The sequence below is a fragment of the Plectropomus leopardus genome, chromosome 13 (assembly GCF_008729295.1).
Source record: "Plectropomus leopardus isolate mb chromosome 13, YSFRI_Pleo_2.0, whole genome shotgun sequence".
In the NCBI taxonomy this organism is placed as follows: Eukaryota; Metazoa; Chordata; class Actinopteri; order Perciformes; family Serranidae; genus Plectropomus; species Plectropomus leopardus.
Window position 1 is genome coordinate 11,478,641 of NC_056475.1, and position 23,483 is coordinate 11,502,123.

Here is a 23,483-nt window from a genome sequence, read left to right on the forward strand (position 1 = left end):
CAAAATCTGTCAGTTTTGGCCAATATTTTTGAAATATATTTACATACATACATACATACATACATACATAAATATATATACATACATATTAATAAAAACAGATACGGGTCTGTTTCACACAGATACGGGTCTGTTTCACACAGTATTTACAGAAAACATTGAAACTTTTGGGCATGGACAATTATTCTTGAACTTCTGGAACAGAACAGGTAACAAAATTCAGTGGAGAACTATGATGATTATGTCTGTGTGGGTCAGATTGATAAATATAAGCAGATGAATATTATTACAGATTTTTTAAAAACTTTTTTTCCATATACTGAACTATATTATTTGGTCGGCAGATCAGAAAAATACTTGAGCAAATTAGGTAAGATTATTTTTTTCTATACAAATATAACATACCTAGAGGGAAATTTTGCTTGTGATGCAATGAAAAGAACTTAACTGACAAACCACTCCTTTAAACACTCTAATCAGTGGGTGTGATTCCAGTTCATGTCACATGTATCAAAGTGAGAAAAGCATAAGTTAAAAACACACATACATTTTATCATTGGCATTTTAAATGCACTAAGACACTTTGACAAGTGCCTGAGGCCAACTGCTGTGCTTTTCATCTTTCAACCGCTAATGCATGTTTGAGAATTGCCCCATGTGAGCAGATGAAAGAAGGCCAGGCAGCTCCAACACCGTCCACAGGAGAAATGAGTGAGCGATGGACTGCAGGGAGGTAGAAAAAAAAAGAAAGGGATGGATGGCATACTGGGAGTTTAGGAGGAGTCTAGTCTGGGCTGAATAACTCTGCTGGATTTTTATCACAAACCTGGTGTGTGGTGAGCGATTCATCCCTCTGCTCAATTTTGTGAAATGACCCCGACATCCACAATGCCTCAGCCCTCCAATCTCCTCCGCTTCACATTTTAATAAAGACTAATGTGTTTGCCGACATCAGCTCGCTCTCATTAGTGTGATTAATTGCCTCCTTGCTTTCGGTAAACAGTATGAGCAGTATTCCAATTTATTCAGAGAAAATTAACCAATCATAATTAAATGCTCTGATCTTTCTCCCTCACCTCTCCCCATACAAGCTCTCTTCACACATGGGGCGAATGTCCGTTGATTAATTTTGCCTCGCTTCCTGTCATTAGTAGGATGATGTAAGCGTCACTTTGTGTAGGGTGAGCGTTTATAAAGAGCCAGATTCAGGCTCGTAATGGTCAGTTTTTAATGGGTTGATTTATTGCAGGAGCATACAGGGAGGACAGCTCGCCTTTTCCACACAGTTTGGCGCCGACCTCTTCGAGCCCTTCCGCCCTTGTTGCAAAGTCACACTTTACAGTGTGCTGGTCAGCTGCTGTGCAACACAATAAACACAGCAATGGGAAATAAAGATGGCTGAAATTCACTGAAGAGAATATGGAAGGAAGAGACAAAGATGTCGCATAAGTCTGAAAATCAGGGATGGAAATATTGAGGGATTAGATTTGGGATTTGCTTTTGATGAGGAGATATAGAGGACGACGTAAGAGATTTAAAAAAAGAGAGCTATGACTTTAAACAGCATCATACTGAGCTTGAAGGTTAAAGTTGGAGTTAGTTATTTGCAGAACTGATTGCTGTTTGAGGCCTTGTTTCCGTGCCCGACACTAAACCTGCATCCTCATGCAGTACAGTGCATTGCAAAGAAGGTGTGTCGCATTGGAACTGAGTGAAAGAGCAATATAACAGCTATGTGTGTATCTCTGCAAAGACTCAAAGCACTCAACTGCTGTATTTTGCTTTAAAAAACCCACCTCTTCTTCTTAGTCATGACGAGACAACGAGAGCAGAATGGACAGTGTTTGCTGTGGACATTTGACTGGTACAAAAGAAAATGCCACTTGTTGGTTGTTATGGTGACAATACATGTAAGGGGGGCTGTGAAGTGTGTCACACTCAAGGTTTGAGAACTGCATTTTTGCCTATTTAATCGTATTTCCATTATTAAACAGAAGAATACAACCGTACACTAATTTAATAGAAACAGAAATAAGAGCACTTACATTGACATTCGAAAAGTAACAAAAAGTAACTAAGGTGTCACTTAAAAAGGTGCTCCATCAGATATAGTTCCTTAATAAATGAATCTGTTTTAGGCTTTTTTTTTTCTACCAAAAATCCAGTTGATTTTATTAGTTTCCATGGTTACAGTGCAAACAGGAAATGCATGAAATACTAGCTAATACAGAAAAAAAGGGAGTCAAACTGGTGTAGCCCGTAGTTGTTTTACTGATTGAATGATACACTTCTTGCTTTTATCCCACAAAGCCTTATACACATTTTGTACCACATGGCAATTCCTAGAAATGGTTAAGGACTCATTAGACACTGTTGCAGCTTTAGTTTTCTTCCACAACCCAAAGACATGAAGCTAAGATTGAGTGGTAACTTCAGTTGTGGATTTGAGTGTCAGTGTTTGTCTATGTCAGCCCTGTGATAATGGGCTCCAACCCCCTATGATCCTGTACAAAATATGTGAGTGTACTGAGAATAGATGCAAAGATTGGTGGAGAAGGAACATAGGTGCTGAACATCCAACCAGCACTACTTCTCAGTTCAAGTACCCCCAAAAGAGGAGAGTTTAATAGAGGGCATGGGGGGAAAGCCAAGCCAGGGAAGAGAAAGAGACAAATCAACAATAATGGAAAAGCAAATTGTCCAAAAATGAGAAAAGAAGACCGTGGATGGCATCACGTCTAAGCTGTAGCTCCTCCACGTTGACCGGGTAGATAGGATCCTTCCCCCTCCCTGAAGGTGCTTTATGTTTCTCTGTGATAAAAATAAAATTTTATTTGTAACGGGTCAAAAAAGAAGGAAGGAACAGAAAAAGAGAGTGGGGTGAGACTACTCATGTGGATGAAAGAGTTGAAACAAGAAGGTCTTGTTCTGTGAAGTAACTTTTTCAGTCTACCCTTTTCATTGCACTTTCTTCCCTGTAGTTTTTTTCTCTCTTCTCTCTTTCTCTCACAATATCATAAAAGAAAACAATTAACAGTTATTTTTCTTCCGGCTGGAGGTCGTCTACATTTATATTCGTAGGGTCGCCTTTCAAAGCCTTTGTGTTTCTCTGACTCACTGTCAACTTCAGTTCAGTTAGATCTGCAATTGACATGAAAGTAAATAAAGTTTTCAATGGAGGAGGTTAAAAGGTCAGATTTTCAGCTTCTCATTGTCTGTTTTTATGCTCTTGTCGACAGGCAGTATTGTGGCTTTTTGTAAAGAATCTGTCATACTTTGACTGCTCCAGGATTTATTTCTATTCAAACTACTGGGAGCACTCAGCGCTCGTGCTGTTCACTAAAAATTATATTTTACTGTAAAATAACAAATCACACATACTCAAAAAAAAAGAAAAAAAGAGAGATGGCAACATCTTCCTACATTGGCACTTAATAGGTCAGCACAATTTTCACAGAAGTCAAAAATTCAGATACTCAGTCCTATCATTAAACCCTACATAGGCTGCATTGGGGGAAACAATAATTGTCAGACAAACAATACTGTACGTGAGGCTTTTCATCTGCACATAGAAAACTGTGTCTCTTTGATCAAGGTCTGCTAAAATTTGCCACAAAAAACTCCCTCTTAAAACATTGCGCAAATCTTTTATGATCATCCATTAAAAGACATTTTATGAGAAATTCTATTACTCAATCATCATATAAAGAGCAATAAAACATAAATGGATCTCATCCAAATCATATAACAAAGACAGCCTTTTCTCTTCAGGGAGACCATCAAACCAGCCTGCTTCTATGACTTATTGTAGCTGAACTTTGCACAGAGATGTTTTACTTGATCGCAATGATCGATGTGATATGATTACAGTGGCAGTCAACGGGGCCCTTTGATGTCCAACAAAATTAAATGTCCTTCCAACTGACATTGCTGATTATGACAAACGTTTAGGTAACTTTTGTTTAGTTTTTACAGTTTGGCTAGAAGGAGGCCTGTTGCATCTTTCTACAAATGCAGGTATATGTTGCAAGCCCAGAAAACACAACTCGTGAAAAAAAAAAAAAAAAGGTGATATGATATAGTGGATACGTTTTTGGTTATTAATCTTTAAAGAGGGAATTCAAGTTTATCAGATTTCATTTGTTGCTATCTCTATTTTCCTCATAGCAAATTTTGTATTGGTAATTTATCAATGTACGAGTTGTGGGCTGCTTAGACTATTCAATGCGTTTTTACTATCATCTATTCTTTTATTTGAAACACTTTACTGCATCTTGTCAGTCTGATTCATTGCCTCTGTGGTTTAAAGTCCTGTCTGTAATGTCTGCACTAATAGTGTCAAAATCCCACACACAAAACTAAAGAAAGTTATGGTTAAGGTTTTTTTTATTATGTAAAGGCATTGAGGGACCTTTACAACTTTTGTTTTTTAAAGTTACCCATCCTGATTCTGTCCTTCACTGCTGCAACTGTCAGCTTCCACCTTTTTTTTTTTTTTTTTTTTTTAACCACTAGTCTGGTGCAGGGTTGCAGATGGCTGGAGCCGATCCCAACAGCCACCATGCTGTGGGCAAGAGCCAAACACCCTGGACAAGTTTCCAGTCGATCACTGCAACCTCTTTTATTTGAATACAAGCACACAGACACACACTAAAGTCCACCCCAAGTTCTTTTAAAACATTAAACATATTGGTTATATGCCGTGGATTCTACATCAACGCTCATCTTATTTTTTATCCCTGATGATAAATGTCCACACTGGTTCCATAAAAGGTAGCACAAACAAAGATTCAGCCATTTCAAATATCAGTGATTGGTCTTACAATGCAGTGAAAATAAATACAATTTGTCTTTGGTCCTTAGACAAGGAGATAGTTGTACACTTTTACTCCAGGGGTCCAGGCTCCTGTAAGTTATTATGGGTTAATATACTGTTCATCTCACAAAATTATTCAATACAAAAAAGACCTGATTTTGTGAGTGTAAAATAGCAAAAACATGTCACCTCATTCATATCTGTGGCAGGCAATCTTGTTTAGTGTATTTTCAGTGTAAGCAAATGCTGCATGTGCAGTAAGCCACTTCTTGGTTACAAACTTGCCAAACTTGTTTTAAAACTTAAGACTGGTCTTTATTACTGGTTATGACAGCATTTTTTTTTTTCTTCCAAAAACCACCTTTCTCTGTTGGTGAAGGGCATTGAGTCACCACTGAAGTAGAAAAGTCAGGCTGAGTTCAAACAAACGCAAGGAGAAAGCAAATCACAGCAATTAACAAAACAGTTCTCGACAACACTTAACTGATTGATGCTCTCACACTTTTCCCGTTTCTCGTTCTTCCTCCCCTATCCTCTCTGCAGAGCACCTAAAGGTGGCACTGGAGGAGTACATGAAGCGGATGCCGAAAGTCCGCATCTTGAGGACCAAGAAGAGGGAGGGGCTGATCAGGACTCGCCTGCTTGGAGCAGCTGCCGCTAAAGGAGAAGTCATCACGTTCCTTGACTCCCACTGTGAGGCCAACGTCAACTGGCTGCCTCCACTGCTGGGTGAGGCACACAAATGCATGGACAGTCATACAAATTATTAACTACATAAAATTCCTGTTAAGATCTGTAACAATGTAAATTCTCTCCCAGCTGAACAATGCAAATATACCACAGGGTAGTATGAGTAAACAGCCTGACTCCTACCAGCATGGCCTTTCAGCTTCAAACCAGCAGATAAAAGAATGGCTTAATTACATTCACCACAACATTACAGTAAGGATGAGCTGCATTAGTGGCATATACAATATATCAGCTGTAGCTAAAAAAATCTTGCTAAGGCTTGAGCCTTTCTTATCTCTTAACTTGCTTGCATACCTCTGTTGTCTAAACAACCACCTGTTGTCACAGTTTTTCCTAAATTGTTTCACAGGGATAAATATCATGGTTGTCAATGACCATCATCTCTGCGGCCAGATCCTTCTTAAAATGTCTTCAGTTTACCAAGTAATTTAAAAAATGTCCATTTTAAAAAATGTCTTAACTTTCCAAAACATGTCCCCACTTTTCCAAAAAGTTTAAGTTTCCCAGTATGTCTTCTCTTTAAAAAAATAATGTCCTCAATCTCAAGGTCCTCTCACAGACTGTAGTATCAGACTTCACACAAACACACATACACACACACTGTCCCCTACTGTGAGACTAAGCGCTTCCTCTTCTGGCTGATCGAGCTGCTCACAAACAGACTCACTTTCTCATTTACCCTTTTTCCATTAAGGACCCATGTTCAGCTCTGTTTCCCAGCATGGTGCCGTCCCACATGGAACCATTTTAACAACAAACTTTATGACCCATGTTACCTCTATGTCAAGCTGTTCACACAATACTTGGGAATAGAGTGTCTGTGTGTGTGTGTGTTGGTGTGTAACATAAACAGTGTGTTCATTACAGCACAGTTAGACACTTGCAATACTAATAATGGAGGGAGCATAGGGTGACAAATTGAGCACAGTATTATTACACATACAGGTTTGCATCATCCATTGCTTTCAAATGACAACTATATTATCATCTGTAATTAATGTAGTTCCAATTGACAAGGGGGGGGGGGTCACTTTTGAAAAAGACGACTCACCCACAGAGCACTACTGAATGCCATTCTATAACAGAAACTGCAAGTCTGCACACTCACTCAAAAGTTACCTTGAAAATGTTTTTTACTTTGTGTTTGAGATGAGCTTGGAAACCAGACTGTACTTGCTGTAAGAAATGATTTCAGCAGATATAAAGCTTTACTTTTCAATATAAATATTAACTGCGGGGGCACAGGTTGCAGTGGGGTATGGGATCAGAAATAGACAAGTTCTAAGAGCTGAAGTGAATGACTTTTATGTGGCCAAAATATTGGCCGTTTTATTAAAAATGCATTATAAAACCACAGGTTGTCCTTCCTGAGCAGTGAAAATGTTTTGGCAATGAGTGGTAGAGAGGGCAGTGGAAGCTGTTTCAGTTCTTCTGCCTTTGTCAAACCTTTTTTTTCACAGAGTCAATACACTAGCAACCTTTCTCAGTGATGGCTGATCAGCGCCCAACAATGTGTTGAGAGCTCTGTGGAAAAACAACTATACAATCTTTCTTCATGGGCACCCGCTTCCTACTTTACCACTTTAGAAGGACACATTTACAGTCAATACGCACACATAACTATGCAAACAAACATCTACAGTCTTAATTTCTCTGTCTCTCTCAGACCGAATCGCCCAGAATAGGAGGACCATCGTGTGTCCGATGATCGACGTGATCGACCACGACAACTTTGGCTATGACACACAGGCGGGGGACGCCATGCGAGGGGCATTTGACTGGGAAATGTATTACAAACGAATACCCATCCCTCCAGAGCTGCAGGGGGACGACCCCAGTGAACCCTTCGAGTGAGTGACAACACACTTTACTTACAAATCTTTAACACCTGGATCAACATCAGTTGTCTTGTGCTGCATTTAGATTACTTGTACTAGAAATTAAACCTCTGAAGCCTAATAAAATTGGTTATGTTATTGATTATTAGATATTATCAAAAAACATGCCAAAGATATCCTGGAAACTATGTTTTTAATTCTTTTAATAATTCCTTTTTGGTAAATTTCTTGTAACTTTTTACTAATTTCTTGCTAGGCTAGTTTTTGTCAAGTTGCTCATAGCCCTCTTCCCATTTTTTTGAAAGATACCAAACTCATTTGCACAAAATCCAAAGAGTTTAATTGTATTGATGGTATCTGTGTTTTGATATTCTGCCAGTAGGCTTAATTCATCATCTCCCTTTTTGTCCAGTTGATCTGTTTGAAAAAAGGCCAGGACAACTTTTGCTGGAGGTGACTTGTTGGGCATTGTGTGATTTGAATGCATGTCAAACTACATTTGAAGCACTCACTGGATTTGCCAAAGAGACAGAGGATGTTGTTAAGTAGTGTGTTACCCCATCCTCACTTGGCTTGACATGTCAGATGTGTGTAGGAGGTGGGGACAGGCTCAAAGCCAGTGTTTCATTTCTAAGCTACTACAGAGGGCCCTGCTTGAAAGTCCATGTGCTCCTACATCAGGTAGCCAAACATCCTCTTAGCAGCCACTTCACTGGTGCACAGGTGCTCTCTTCTAACTGTAGACACTGTGTCAACACATGAATTAAACATCCTGCTCAGTGGTTCTCCGACTTACAGCCACACGGTTGCGCTTGACATGTGGGACACCTTCAAACAGGTGCCAAATGCCCATTTGTGATTCTTTTTTTTCCTTATCAGTATGTATAACCTACAAACTGTAGACTCTGGTCACTTTATCAGCAACAGCAGACCTTTAATGTGCTGCAGACAGCTAATTAAATGCTGCAAATGGCCTTCACCTGTTTCTCGTTGTCTGCTCTCCTGTGTGGCAGTGGAGGAAGGTTAGGAAGGAAGAGGTGCACGTTTGTGTGTCTTACTGTGGAAAACAAAGTCTCACCAGTTTAAGCATGAAATTTGATTATCCTCATGCACAATATAATTTCTTAGGGTAATTTGAGCTGCACAATGTGTTGTTTTTCTTATTGCAATATTAGTTTTATTAATTAATACCACATGCAAATGCAAAGCTGGTAGCTCCATCGACTCCTTTGCTTCACTGTGTCTCAGTGGTAATTAAGTCCATTCCCATGTAATGTTTCAAACTAGTGCTTTGTGCTCAGAAATGTACTAATATAGATTTAGACCAATTTTTAGAGCAAAGTCAAACACTAGAGTACATTCTGACTGCAGCTGCTTCACGGTAAAAGCCTCAGCCAGACATGCCTGTCTGATCAGACAGATTAACTTAAATATGTATAAATAAAGCTGTCCCTGAAAGGCAGTCATTGAAAAAAAAGAGCCTTGTCTGAAATGTTAACTTATTGCTTGATGAAAACTGGTGTAGCATACTGGCCACATGTGTGCGGGCACTGTGGTAAGCTGTGGTCAGTGATGTTTTAGACAATAGTGTGCTTTCAACTTTTCAAGAGTTTGGAAAAGGCTTTTTCCATCCATTCATTTCATTCGCTAATCAAGGGCCGAGTACCAGGGAAAGCAGGCTGAGCAAAGCACCTCAGATATCCCTCTCATGATCAAGATGCTTGAACTCCTTCACTTGGGGCAGTAACTGTCCCAGAGGGGGCAATCGACTGTGTGACACATGCACAGTGTAACTGGAGCAGCAATGTTGGGGGTCACAGCAGATGGTTCTAGATATAAAAAGATAGTGAAGAGCTTAAGTGATTTTTGGATGCACTCTTTTCAACCTCCTTGGGTGCACTTTGCCTGACAAAACTTTTGGGTACGCTCAATTGAATGCCAACCGATATACATCAAACAACTGAGAATAGAATGTATTCATAGAGAGAGCATATGTTTATGGTCTTTTTTGTGGACTTTAAAATAATTACAGGGTTTTTATTCACACCTATGTTTTAATTTTTTGTACAAAAATATTTGAACCAAAGGATGTTTGTGCAAGCCTAAGTGAAACAAATTAATTATCTCACCATCTTCTATGATAGTGTGTCAGCTATTGAGTCTTGAGTCTGGCAAGTGCAGACCAGATTTCACTACACATGTGTTGTACTTCAGTGGTATGATGTGATATAACACTGATTTCTCCTCTTTTTACCAAATGCCCCTTTGAATAAAGCCAAGTAAAGCCATTAATTCATCACACATGCACATTGTTTAGCTGTAGTAGTAATGTAGGTACCCATTAGGATGGTACAACCTATGGCACAGCAAACATACATATTCTTTTTTATTTTAAGTATATTAAAAGAAAGAAAACGTATTGTAAACAAACTAGATCAGTGCTAAAGACAGCACAGTTCGGCAGATGTGTTGAAAGACATAAAACAAAGAGAAGAATGTCGGAGAGATGTACAGTTCAAAGGTTTTTGTGCTGCACCTAGATTCATTTCATCCTTTTTTTTTACCCTTGGAGAAGGAAAACTTCAGACACCTGACTGTTATCGGCATGGGACTCATATCTGTGCTCACCGCTCATGAGGCGTGGGAAGCCCCAGAGTGTTTCTCACTGCTGACAGTACAGTAGCTGCCCTGTTTGCCTTTAATTGATCCTCCTCAGGGACGACTTTGGCGAGAGCAGACTACCTGCTGGCTGCCTGCCTCCAACGTCTACCCGATGAAAGGCTTGTAACTATGACAACCTGGTGTACCTGCAGGTGTGTATTGGGATATTTTTGCACTAGAGAGGACTGCATTTCTTCTGGGGGATTAGGAGAAAAATGCAATTGTGTTTTGATTGATTTCTAAGATCAGTGGTACAGTAATAGGGTTAAAGAAACACATGTGGTGGAGACAGTCTGGTTCCTCACAAGAAATAAGTATAATTGTGTGCATCTGCACCTGCTGCCCTAATTTTTCTGCCTCAGGTGTGCGGCAGCCACAATCAGGTACAGCAGTGATACAACAGCTAACAAGCCCTGCACTCAGCAGCACAGAGCTTGTCACAGCAGACAGAGGCCACATTGCTCTATAGTGGGTTAATTGGTTCTGCGCTGCTCGGTGCATCTTCATTATCTGGGGAGAAATAGTGCCACCATAAATACATGAACTCTGGCTTGCGTTTGAATCTCTGTTGTTTTTGTGGTCATATTCAGACTTTTTGGTGTTTGAATTTTTAATCATGTAAGGTGACTCTGAGAAAAATGTTTCTTCCTCATGGTGGTCAGCAGCTGTAGCTTGGATTCACAGCAGTTCAAGTGGATTCCAACTGAGACCCTGAGTCACAGTGAAGAACCTACATTCACACATAAAAACCTTTCAAACTGCTCCTGCAGCACAATCTACTTTTCTGCCTACGATCCATATCTTCGGTTTGTTGGAAAATATCAATGATTTCCTCATCTCTGCCAGGCATAAGAGTTTGGTCACGTGTGTGCATGTGTGTTTAAGTAGATGCATTTTTATATTTATCTGCCTGCAGCTAATCTCGACCAATTAGCCTCATATTTTGTGTTAACATTTCTGACTCGAGGATCTCTCGTTGTTGTGGTGATTCATAATTGCTGAAAAGCATGGTTTATTAATTGACAGCTGACTCCCCACTTTTCTTAACAAGCTGGTAAAAAAAAAAAAGGGCCACGTTCATTGTGACTTGAACAATATCCATAGGAAAGGTCTAGGTCTAATTTTGAACCAGATCATCTGCAGATAAATTCTATACCCAAAATAATCCGATCTGCTGATGTAAAGCACAATACAAAATCAACAATTTTTTTTTTGTTGTGTTCACCACCGTCTTGCCTGTTGGGAGCTGGAAAGAACAATTCCATTGTCCAGTAATCATTGACATGGATCAAAGATTTGGAGCTGCGTTTTAGTTAATCCTCATAATTATATTGTATCTATATTCTATAAATACAGTGCCTGTTAGCACTTAATCTGTTCTGTCCGTAACAAATGTCAAAAAAAACACTGCATATTTCTGGGGACGCCTCTGAAATGCGCTGCACCACTGCAATTACAAGAATTGTCTACACTGACTGATTAGCCTGGATGGGTGCTTGGTCACCTAGTGGCCATCTGCACTCTACTTCTAGTTTTCTTAATGCTTTCAGGTTAAATTTGGGATATGGGTTATAGTCCCAAGGGGATACCTGTAGTTGTATAGGAAGATACTGGATAAGATTAAATTTCGATCAAACATTTGAGTCATTGGCAAAGGTTTATACATAATTTTATATTTACACAATTGGATCACAAAAGGGACTTTCTACCTCAAAAGTAGGAAATTAAATTGTTTCAATAAAAGCAATATCCAGCAAATACAAACTTTTTTTTTCACTGATTGAAAAACATAATTTTCTGTAAAATAATCTATTTCAATTTTACAGAGCATATGCAGCTTACTCCGAACCCTTATTTGAACATTTCTCATCTAACCTTGCAAAACAGCTTGTTCTGTCATGATACAACACCTATAAGAATTTTCAAGGATAACGTTTATGAAGTTTATGACAAATCAATGTCTGTAATCTCCTTATTCTCTCCTCAGAAGTTTCTGCTGTCAACATTTTGACATCTCAGTTGTTAGAAGTAATGATTTCTGATTGTCTCCCTGCTTTCTCTCTCTCCATCTTTATTCCATTGTCTCAGATTAAGGGATGAGCTCAAGGATCTTGTTAGTTGTTGCAGTTGTTTGAGAGTAAATCTGTCATTTATTTAGATGTTTTCTTCAGCTGGTGAGAGGTGGAAAGTGATGCTGTGGCTCTGCGTGTAAATGTTTTGGTTTCAGGTGCAGTTGTACAAAATGTACTGCAAGTAGTGATTATGAGGATGCTGCATTTCTTGTGTCTTCCAGGTCACCAGTGATGGCAGGTGGATTGTTTGCTGTGGACAGGAAGTGGTTCTGGGAGCTGGGAGGATATGACACGGGTCTGGAGATCTGGGGAGGAGAACAGTACGAGATCTCCTTCAAGGTAAAAATGATCAAAGACAGTGATGAAAGACAGGGATAAAATCTATATAAAATCAATACATTAAATATGTCAAATATTCCTCAAATTACAATACTGTCTCAACATTCTGTATCCAGCCATCCTGACACCGTTTAGCCCTTTATCCACCCAAAAACATAATTATAATAAAAAGTGTCCTTGATATTAATTTTGCTCCCCAATAATGCCATCATCCTCTTTTTGTTTCTTTCAAGGACACCCTCATTGTTTTGTTTGTGAGAGTGCTGCTCAAATTCCAGAGATTTCCCACTGGCTGCTCCTCTTCTACGTTTACTCGCCCAGCAGCATTAAAAAAACAGGCAATGGTTAACCACATTAAAGACCAGGGTCAATGTCAGGGTCGGAACATTTTGGGAAAATGGAAGAAGGATGTTTATGTGGCTAATATTCTTTTCTCTTCACTTCTAATTCAGGAAAGCCCTTCTGTGAACATGCTCTCACTATCAGCCAAAATCAATGACACAGCTGACTGAAGAGGAGAATGTGTGGGCAAATTGATTTAAAAAATACAGAATATCCCCTTTTGCTGTTCCTGATGAGGATTTTGAAAACAGCAGACAGCTTTAGAAATAGTTTTACGATTGGCAGTGGTCCCATCCCATCCCACACCAACTTGAAAACATCTCCTGTGGAGCTTTTTGTGTAGCTGACGTCTGACCTTCATGTTTTGGGTTTTACGAGAGAAGAATATTCCCCAGTGTCCATCCAAAGAGGCTTGCTTTTTTATTTCGATATTTTTGCTGTAACAAAAGAGTACTTATTTCAGTTAAATGTTGGATCAGAAAATGCTCATGTAGGATTTTGGAAGGCAAAAACATATGTTTTTGCGCTTTTAGCAGTTGTTGATAGTACAGACCAGGCCCCCAGGAAGTGCGCCGAGCTTTGAAGCCAATTGTTGTAGTGGCCAATTAGTGTAAGCACATCTGTTACGTGATGCCATTTAGCCAAAAAATACTTTCTCTTTTTAGACTTTAATTGCAAAAGAGTAAATCAGACAACCTCCCAATTCAAACCATTTGGTCAAATAACATGTGAAGTCTAGAAGAACTGCACAATTGAATGATTTAATCCTTATTCATGTAGTTAAGCTCTAAACTAGAAGTAGCCAGCTTGGCCAATGAAAGTCTTTAGTGTGCCTGAACTATGGACCATACAGTGCATAAGCAGGGCTCAGTAATTTATGCCAGGAAGGTGACTTTTAAAGAGTGGCTTCATCAGGATTATCCCTGACACTGATGAAGGCCACCAGCCGAAACACGTCGGTCAAATATGTTGTTCTACAAGCTACAAGTGTTGCTGGAGCTCTTCGACCTCTTAAAGACTGTCTTCATTCTCCATGCACCTTGTAAGTTAGTGAAGTTGTGCCAGAAACCTCCACTCAGCTTCTCCAGGAAGTTGAATTTTGTTGGCTTCATGCGTCACTGAGTAACTGCCATAGGAGTGAACAAGGTTCCGTCGCCAGCGCTGCATCCAGTTCTCTTTTTACATCCATGATACAGACAACGTCAAATACATTGCAGAAAGGCTCAGAAATATTCTTTTCAGTAACGCTCAACATTTGCGACCTTTGAAACTCATTTCCTCAACAATTTCGTGGAGTATAATTAAAGAAAATCCATTCTTCCAACCATGGACGCACCTACGACTTGACCTTTGACTCTTTGATGCAGAGGTATAATTCTATGTTAACCCTAAAATGTAAAGCTAGTAACCCTGCACTTGACTGTTGTTCAAACCCTGTGCAGGAGGTGAGGATTTCATACATTTGTAGCTGAGTATGAAATGATAGGTCTTAACTTACATTGGCTGTGACCCAGAGCTGATCCTGATGCGAAAAGCTCTTATGTTTTAACACTGTTTTGAAGTGTTTCATCTTGTTTAAGTAATTACTGATATAATATCCCATACCAAGGTTATTAGTTTGGCAAAGCTTATCATACTATTAAACTTTGCTATCAGCACATGCCTAGCTGTGCGTCTTAAGTCTACTTTATGCCCTCAGATATTCAATTTGGTATCCTTTTTATTAAGATCCCCATTAGCTGATACCGAGCAGACAGCCAGTCTCCTGAGGTGAAAAGATTAACAGGCTCTCATACTAATCCTTACAACCAAACTGCTGCTCCCACAGACAGCCTGGTCCTGCTCAGATGTGAAACACAATCACTTCATTCACTGGTACAGTTTATCTAAAGCTTCATCCTGGTCATACCGGTATGGGAACGTTGAGCATTTTCAACTCACACAGTGAAATAATGTCAGCACATGCAGGCACACAGAGCACCGTAGTAGCATGACCTAGAGGAATGTGCATGGTTTTAAACTGATGGAGTCCTTTTTTTTTTTTTTTTTTTTTTCCAAATTTGCTCTGGCAGATTGTTTTAGTTATGCAGACATTTCTCAGAGACAGAGCTGCTCTGGACACAAAAATAATTAAACCTTTATGGATGGAGCCAAAAAAAGTAGTAACTCAGAGTAGAAGTTAACTGACTTTCAAACTGCTGGCAGTATTAAAAAATAAATTTTATTTTATTTTATTTTATTTTTTTCAATTCATTTTTCTGTTCCAGTTTTATTTCAGTCTGGTTACTCGTATGAACCATGCTCGACAGAAAGAAAGAAAGAAAGAAATACAATGTCTTTAGACTGACCCCTGAACATTTTGAATAGTCAAATTTGTCTTGTTAGATATAGTGCTGAAAAAAAATAAAGAATGACATTTAATGAAAAGTTACAAGATGCAGTGATTCAGCGTAAAGGCCATTTTATTGTCCTAATGATAAAGATGCTCTGTGGACATTTAAATCTTACTTTCTAGTTTTCTTAATAGCCATAAGCTTCCCAAATAATTTGAGATCATAAAGCTTTGGGTCAGGCCCAATAATGGGTCTGTCTTATCAGCACTGCTGTGTCAGACAGTGCTATCCAGGGTGGGGCCCCTCAAAAGAAGAAACAACAGTGCGGGGGTTTTGTCTTTGTGGGACTGGTGAAGTACTCCATGCCCCCTGGCCCATATCCGGATTTTGCATTTATTGCTGCCAGCCTTTGGTTGGGTGATTATTATTCATGTAGTGGAAGCTTTTAAACCATCCATACATAACCAACAAGTCCTCATTGTCCTTTTTTTGACATCACTGTCACTGCAGCACAACCAGAGTCTCTCTGGTTTGTTGCAGAAGAAGTTCCACCACTAGTGCACCGACTCAGATCACAAGAGTGTACACAGCTTAGCTGATAGAAGCTGCAGAACAACAGACTTCACTCTGACAGCATGAATAAAACATATTGCTGCAAGACAAAATCTAGCACTGACTTAAAGTGCAACTAAAACTTGAATTGTCTGCACTGGTGTCTTTGAATCAATAAAACATTAAAAAAAATACAAATAATATAGTAATGGTAATGTTTGTAATGCTAGTTGGCGTTTGAACTTAATTATTCTCATGTACCGAGCTGTTTTGAAACAAACTGACTCTGATTATGTGAGAAAGTTTCAAATAAAAGGGACATAAGAAAGTTTCAACAAAAGATAGGTCAAATAAAAGATCTCAAAAGCCTAAAACAGATGAGCTCTAGTTTTAAAGGACCAAATGGGCATTTGTCAAAAGAAAGGTTCACAATTTCATCCTCTGGGGACCATGAGTACTTACTTAAGCACTGATCCGACATCCATATAGAGCTACTCAGTGTAATGTTGTTTTTTCAATGCACTGTAGAAACAGAATGGGTACAGGCCCATCTGTTCCCACCAGTAATTGCACTCAAGTCAACCTTGAGTATGGTCATGTTGTGTTGGATGCACATTTACATCATATGCCAAATATGTAAATTTTAAGTTACATTATTCTGTCCAGGTTCTTGAACTTCCAGCAGCTTCAGCCTCCCTCTAACCTTCAAATAGCATATTAAAGAACTCCTGTGCAGAAACAATTTGGAAGCCCTGCACCACTTTCTTCCCAAACTCAACTTGTTTGTTTTCATTTTTCATCCCAGCCTTTCATTTCCCTACTTTTCATTTTGCTATTGTCTTTAAAACAAAACCCTTTCTCCATCTCGCCTGCTGTCTCTGAGTCTTTCTTTCATCGTCATCCCCTTCATTGCCTCCCTTTCCCTCTCAAGGTTTATTTTCAACATGGCAAGCCAAGAAAGGGAATCATCTCTGCTGTCTCCATTGTAGTTGGAGGATTAAAATGAGGAGCCACTGCTGGATGTCTCTGTTCTAGCGAAAGGAAAATAAATGAGATAAAATTGCTGGAAAGAAAGGTTTGTTTTTACTTAAGACAAGCACATTAGGGTGCTTGAAACATCTCATTGTATGATTTCCATATTTCAAAGAGACAGCATGCGTTCATTTTCCTGAAAAGCCAGTCAGCAGTTTTTGCGGTTTCTATTGCTTCTCTGAGGTCTAAATTTAAGCACTGTTTTCACCAATGACTTGCGTCTCAGTCTTTCTCCAATCTAACCCTGTTGCAGAGGTGAAGTCAGGTCATCATCATATCATAATCTGGAGTGTGGTGTCTTGGTGTCTTCTTTTGTTCCTCCCCTATCCTGCCATTTCATCTCTATTGCCTCTCCCTCCAAAATTGCTCCTCTCCCCCCTTATTCACCCTGGATTTATAAGCCTGTTAGAACCACTGTACTATATGCCTCTTCCTTCTTAGCCATCAGTCTCCTGTTCATCTCCTTGATCGTCTCCTACCTTCACCTCCCTTTACCTTTCCACAACTGTCTGTCTCTGAATGTTTAGGTGGACAAAGCTTCTATATACCATAGAGATCCATCTGATAAAAGAGCTTTCTCTCTTTCTCTGTGTCTATGTAGGTGTGGATGTGTGGTGGGCGGATGGAGGACATCCCTTGCTCCAGGGTAGGACACATCTATAGGAAGTACGTCCCCTACAAGGTCCCTGGTGGGATCAGCTTGGCAAAGGTAATTCTTAACACTGTACTGTATGCCTGTGCGGCTCATGACAAAATACAAGAAAGCAGATCAGTCTCAGACTTTCTGTGTACTATAACAGATTGACACAGTGGCTCAGTGTCTGTACAATATTGTCACATCACCTCTATCACATCTGAGTCACAGCAATGGGACTTTCTGTATGTATTTAGGTAATATGTAAGACTGGCAGCAGGGCTGTGATTAGCCCTGCTGCCAGTGATGATGAATCTGCATTGACTGTTTAAGGGCTTAACCTCTCAGATCCCATGTTATATTATAATGCACGGTCAGGTGACATAAAACAAAGGCTATCCCTAATGTCTGAACAAGTAGCAACTTCCGGGGTTAAAAAATGAAGCCAACAAAGAAGTGCCAAAAACTGCAGTCAGTCCCCATAGACATCCCTATTAAAATGCCCAACTTGACAAACACACACACATATATATAAAAAAAACACACACACAACACAGATTAAACAACATATTCCTCTTGAATTGACCCTTTTTGATCTCATATGAGCCCCCACATTGTTTTGATCCTAGATCAGGCTTAGAGAATGAGGAGAGTAACAATAAATATGAAATCTGGGAAAAAGGAAGGCAGAAATGGGTGATTACACAATAGTTGTGATTTATTTACAAAAACAATTAGCTAAAGGGTACAGAAGAAAGGTCTTCAAATTTTGCATTTTATTTATTTTTTTAAAACTTCATCAAACAACAATCAAATGAATACAACCAAATGACTAAATCAATAAACACAAGAAAAGTTCACCTCCATCCCTCCAAAATGGAAGTAAAGATCACCATTGCTACTGCACTAAAACTAGTTTATTTGGTCTGCAATCTGACACACAGCTGCCACACTGACCCACTGGGCTCCAACTGGTTGCTTCTTCAGTCCTCCTTCAGTCCTTATATGCTGCATGCTCCTGATGAGCTGACTGAGCACAGGTGTGATAAATCACTGTCTGAGCAGTGAGGAGGAGGGGAGGGTGGCACCTGAAAAGGCAAACAAAGTGAAAGAGCACAGGAAACAGGCACAGAAATGGGCACATCCACCTTCTACCCATAACAGACATGATATGAAATATTATGATAGCCCAATAAACAAAAGCTGTAATGCAGGCTTATATGAAATATACATTCTGTCTCTTATAAAAGTGGGAAGGCTTTACTAATTTTAGGGTATTCCTGGGATTTTAAAATGCACTTTCATGAAGTTGTTTGACTTGATAATCTGATTAAAAAATACAGATCGATAGATCGAAAGATCAGTAGATTGAAATGAATGCAGCAGAGGTCATGATACTTTTATTGCCTTTTATTGGCCAAGCTCCAAAAACACTGGATCTTACATTTCTTTATAATGCAACTCAGTCCTTTTTCTTAGACAGTACCTGCCTTGTAAAAATCTACATTGTCCAATCTAAATGGCCCACGTTTGTCAAGCATGTCTATTAAATAATTCTAGTCTCCAAGTCCAAGCATGACCCTGATGAAATCATCAGCGGTTGTTTTGTCAAACTTGAAAAAGCTTATCTAGAACCTCAGAAGACATTGTGCAACAGTTTCACAGGCTTAGTGGTTTCAAGTACTAATAATACTGTTTATTTTTCTAAGATGCAGGCCTGGTTCATTTTATACTACCCATTCATCAGTTCTGAATGTTACAATTCCATTGTTAGGTAATCTGCAGCTTTTGAATGGCACAGACCGCCGAGCTTGTTCACTGCAACAATACATTATCACACATTTTTATAATAGTCCTATTATATTGACAGTTCCTCTTACTGCATCTCTCTTTATTTTTCCATGTGTCTCTTTAAAAAGCGCTTATCAGTAACGTTTATTGATTAAACAAACAATAAATGAGGCAAAATCCAATTATGCTAGTGCAATATTAAAAGTATCATCTTATCGGCAAAACTGATTTTAACGTTATTAGTATTCTACAGTTTTCACACTCGGGGCTCTTCAGCATTTAAATTACAGTTGAATTTAGTTCACACAACCAGAACAAAAACAGTATTTTAGGTTTTGTGCTTACATATTAGCTTCTGGGATACAAAGATTCGGAAAAGTTGTCTTTTTTATGCAAATGCACACAGAGAACACAAACACTGTAAAACAACTTCTCTGTCCTTCAACTGCACTGAACCGTGAAACTGAACTAAAACTAGATGTAACTGAATATAGGAAGATAAAGGAGTGAATGGACCTTTGTCTAATTAAGCTCAAGTGCACAATTTAACAGATACATAAACACTACTCACAGACAAACACATATTGTACACTTACGCACATCATCCTAGCGAGTCTTTAAGTGGTCCACTATAACAAATGGCAGCGTTTTTCTTTCGTACATCCTCTACTAAGTACTCTCCTCTTTTCTCCGCCATGCACGAGCACTTTACAGTTGGCTCAGCATCTACTAACAAAAGACCACCGGGCAAGAGGCAGTAGTATGCAGTGTATCCACTATCTACAACTTATAGCCCTCGCAGGTGTTACTGTGAAGAATGAGCTTAAGTGTCTTTGTTCCTTGTATGCTTCAAAGTACTTACACAGAATGAGAAATTGTCCAAAAGCGGTAAATCATCTGGGTGTAGCCGAGCACTATTCATTATGTATGCTTCTGCCGCAGCCAGGAACTTGGCTCAGTATGCAATGGAAAGGCACTGGCCTTTGTTTTGACTTTTTATTCTGACCAACAGTCTTAAAACTGGACCTCAGTTGAATGCTGATGGTCCTGAATTAACCTGACCCTGCAGATGATAGAGAACATTTATAGAATAAACTTTTAGTCCTGTTCTCTGCAAAAATTGAAATAGCTGTTTCATTATCAGGAATAGTTATAGGAATAGTTTTGGTTTTTTTTTGCTCAAGTACTCCAGCTAAACAGATAAGGTCAGCTTAAATTCAGTTGGCTGAAACTGATTTCATTGGTAAAGAGATTTAACAGCTGCAACAAAGAAGTAAAATGTTGCAGTTAAATTGAGTTATTCCAAAGCAGAGTCAATAAATGGATGCCATTGTCAGTGTAGACTCCCCAAGGCCAATCTACAGTGCTAACAGCAGACTATGTAAACATTTTTGTTCACAAAACAGTCCAATGTGGTTCCAAAAGATCATCCTCACTGCCAATAATGGTGGGGTTTTATGTTTATTTGTGGGAGGCTCATGGACATTCTGTCATACTTGAGATCCCGGCGAAGAAAAGTATACTCTTTAGTGAATGCATCTACTTGTGTGACTCTGTTGTTGCTTTAATTTCAGAACCTAAAGCGCGTAGCTGAGGTGTGGATGGACGAATATGCCGAATACGTCTACCAGCGTCGGCCCGAGTACCGCCACCTGTCAGCAGGTGACATGACAGCCCAGAAGGAGCTAAGGAACCGCCTGAATTGCAAGAGCTTCAAATGGTTTATGAGCAAGGTGGCCTGGGATTTGCCCAAACACTACCCAATGGTGGAGCCTCCTGCTGCTGCATGGGGAGAAGTAAGGACTAGTTTATGAAACTAGTGGGGGGAAATGAGGTTTAATATAGATACAGATACAATTGCACGGAGAGAAGAATGTATAAAGATATGTACACAAATTTGGATTTATTATTCCCAGCTGGCCACCAACTGCTTTAGATGTTGATATTGGGTTGGTCTAATGCCAACACATTAACATTAAATACCAACAACAGATAACGCTGATATTTCGTTGGTTTTAAAGTTGTGTAGTGAAGTAACCACAATCTTCCAATCATCCTGTGTCTTCTTAATATAGAATAGCAAAATTTAGTTTGACAGTATTGACAAAAACACCCATCAGCAAAACGCTAAAATATCAACAGCCACGCAACATGAAATTCTAATGTTGTTTGACATTTAAAACAATTATCATCCCAATTTTCAGACCAATCAACAGCTGGGTTTTATCTATACTTATCTAAACTTACTCTTAACGTGTATCAATAAAAAAAAAAACAACAAAAAAATACTGGAATCTATAAGACCTCTGAAAGTAGGACATCGCTAGTTCTTCAACACATCCATCCATCTACTTTCTACCGCTTATCCGGGGTCGGGTTGCAGGGGGAAGCAGGGAAGCCCAGACTTCCCTCTTCCTGGCCACTTCGTCTAGCTCTTCTTGGGGGATCCCAAGGCGTTCCCAGGCCAGCTGAGAGACATAGTCTCTCCAGCATGTCCTGGGTCTTCCTCGGGGTCTCCTACAGATGGGACATGCCCAGAACACCTCACCAGGGAGGCGCATCTCACCTTATTTCTAAGGGAGAGCCCAGCCACCCTACGGAGGAAGTTCATTTCGTCTGCTTGTACTCACGATTTCGTTCTTTCGGCCACTACCCAAAGCTCATGACCATAGGTGAGGGTAGGAATGAAGATTGACCGCTAAATCGAGAGCTTTGCCTTTCGGCTCAGCTCCCTCTTCACCGCCTGTCGATCTCCTGCTCCATCCTTCCCTCACTCATGAACAAGGCCCCGAGGTACTTAAACTCCTCCACAGTTAATCAAACTTTGTTTGCCCTTCACATGTTATTATTTCAGGGATTTACTGTTCATGCTTGAATACACACCTGACAGGTGCATTGCAGAATGAAGTCGCCGGTTAATAAGGCAAAGTACTCGCAAATTTGTTCATGACTGATGCAGTTCCACTAGCTCATTATTATTTTTAGAAATAAAAAGAAAATCTACAGAGACAGAAATAAGAGGAATGAAAATATCAAAGGAAGGAGGAAATAAGTATAAACTGCTCCTTAGCTAAAAGCAAAGTTAAGACAGTGTTGTTTGAAAATTCAGCGTTTTTTTGCCTCTCTTTAAATCATCTGGAAAACTGTTTAATGCCTAAAGGCTCCTTCACCAACTCTGGTTCTCAGAAAAACCAGAGTTTGAAATTAGTGTCTTCACCATACTTGGTAAGCTTATCATTTATTTATTCAGAATCAAGCAATTGAAGTGTAGTATTTACAAATCTATGAACTACTTCCTTTAGTCTACTTTTGTTAACTTATATTGAGGTGAACTTTATAAATATACATTTTTAAAAGTATTGTGTCATTCATACAAGACTTGGACTCTGTAAATCTGCCTATCCAACTTAAGTGAGTAAAAACATTTACCTAAAGCTGGACACACATAGGAAAACAATTACTCTACTGGTGATACTATAGCAGAGTCCCATTTATTGCTTTGTATGACCGTTGGATTGGGCTGTGGAGTGTTCTGTATGTATGTAGCACATATGCAACATGATGCAAGTGCGCTGCATACAAAGATGAGCATTGCATGGCACATATCATGTTCAATTCAACACAGCATTTTTGGCTTAATAAAAATTTAATACTAGTGGGAGTTTTCCCAGTTGAAAAAGGGGATGTGAATCAAGCTGGAAATAGCAATAGCAAAAATCTCGGTGGTAACAACAGACAAGAAATAGTGATGAAACATGTTTGCAATAATTCTGCATGCTGTAACTACCATAAGAGTCTTGGGTGCACACCTAGGGGCCAAACATGCCTTTGGGCCCCTCCAAGTGTACAAAAAACAACAATGAGCCTCTGTTGATACAAACAGCAAAGGAAGGGCACAGAGTCCTCTGGAATGTAGGTACATCTACAGCTTTGTACTAAAAAAATGCGGTGTGACTAAATATACGGAACAACAGTTTTTTCACTTTTGTTTTTGTTTTCACTTTCACAAGTTTAAGTGAAGTATCTAAGAAGTTTGTATGTACTTGTATTTCTCTCAAATTCTGAGTGCTTTTTTTTTTTCAAATTCGTGTTAGTGACCACTTCTTCTTTTCCAAGATAATTCATCCAAAGGACACTCTAAAATTTGACATTTTATCACATAAGACAATGCCACAGACTACCCTAAGATGTCTCAAATGTTGTTTCCATTAATTTATGGAGCAATTCCACCTCAGGACCTCAAAATCCAGCATCTTCACCTACAAGATCATCTGAGACCAGTCACCCAAACAGCTGATGCAACAATCGGTTTGCACACACAAA

General features: G+C 39.3%; 1 protein-coding gene across 1 annotated transcript in view; it reads left to right on the forward strand.

Moving 5' to 3' along the window:
* LOC121952826 (polypeptide N-acetylgalactosaminyltransferase 10-like) overlaps nt 1-23,483 on the forward strand; it is a 65,943-nt gene that overhangs the window by 40,328 nt on the left and 2,132 nt on the right. Inside the window, exons 5-9 of the mRNA XM_042499666.1 lie at nt 5,360-5,545; nt 7,233-7,416; nt 12,359-12,476; nt 17,337-17,444; nt 20,735-20,956. Coding sequence (XP_042355600.1) covers nt 5,360-5,545; nt 7,233-7,416; nt 12,359-12,476; nt 17,337-17,444; nt 20,735-20,956 — 818 coding nt within the window. The remainder of the gene's footprint in view (nt 1-5,359; nt 5,546-7,232; nt 7,417-12,358; nt 12,477-17,336; nt 17,445-20,734; nt 20,957-23,483) is intronic.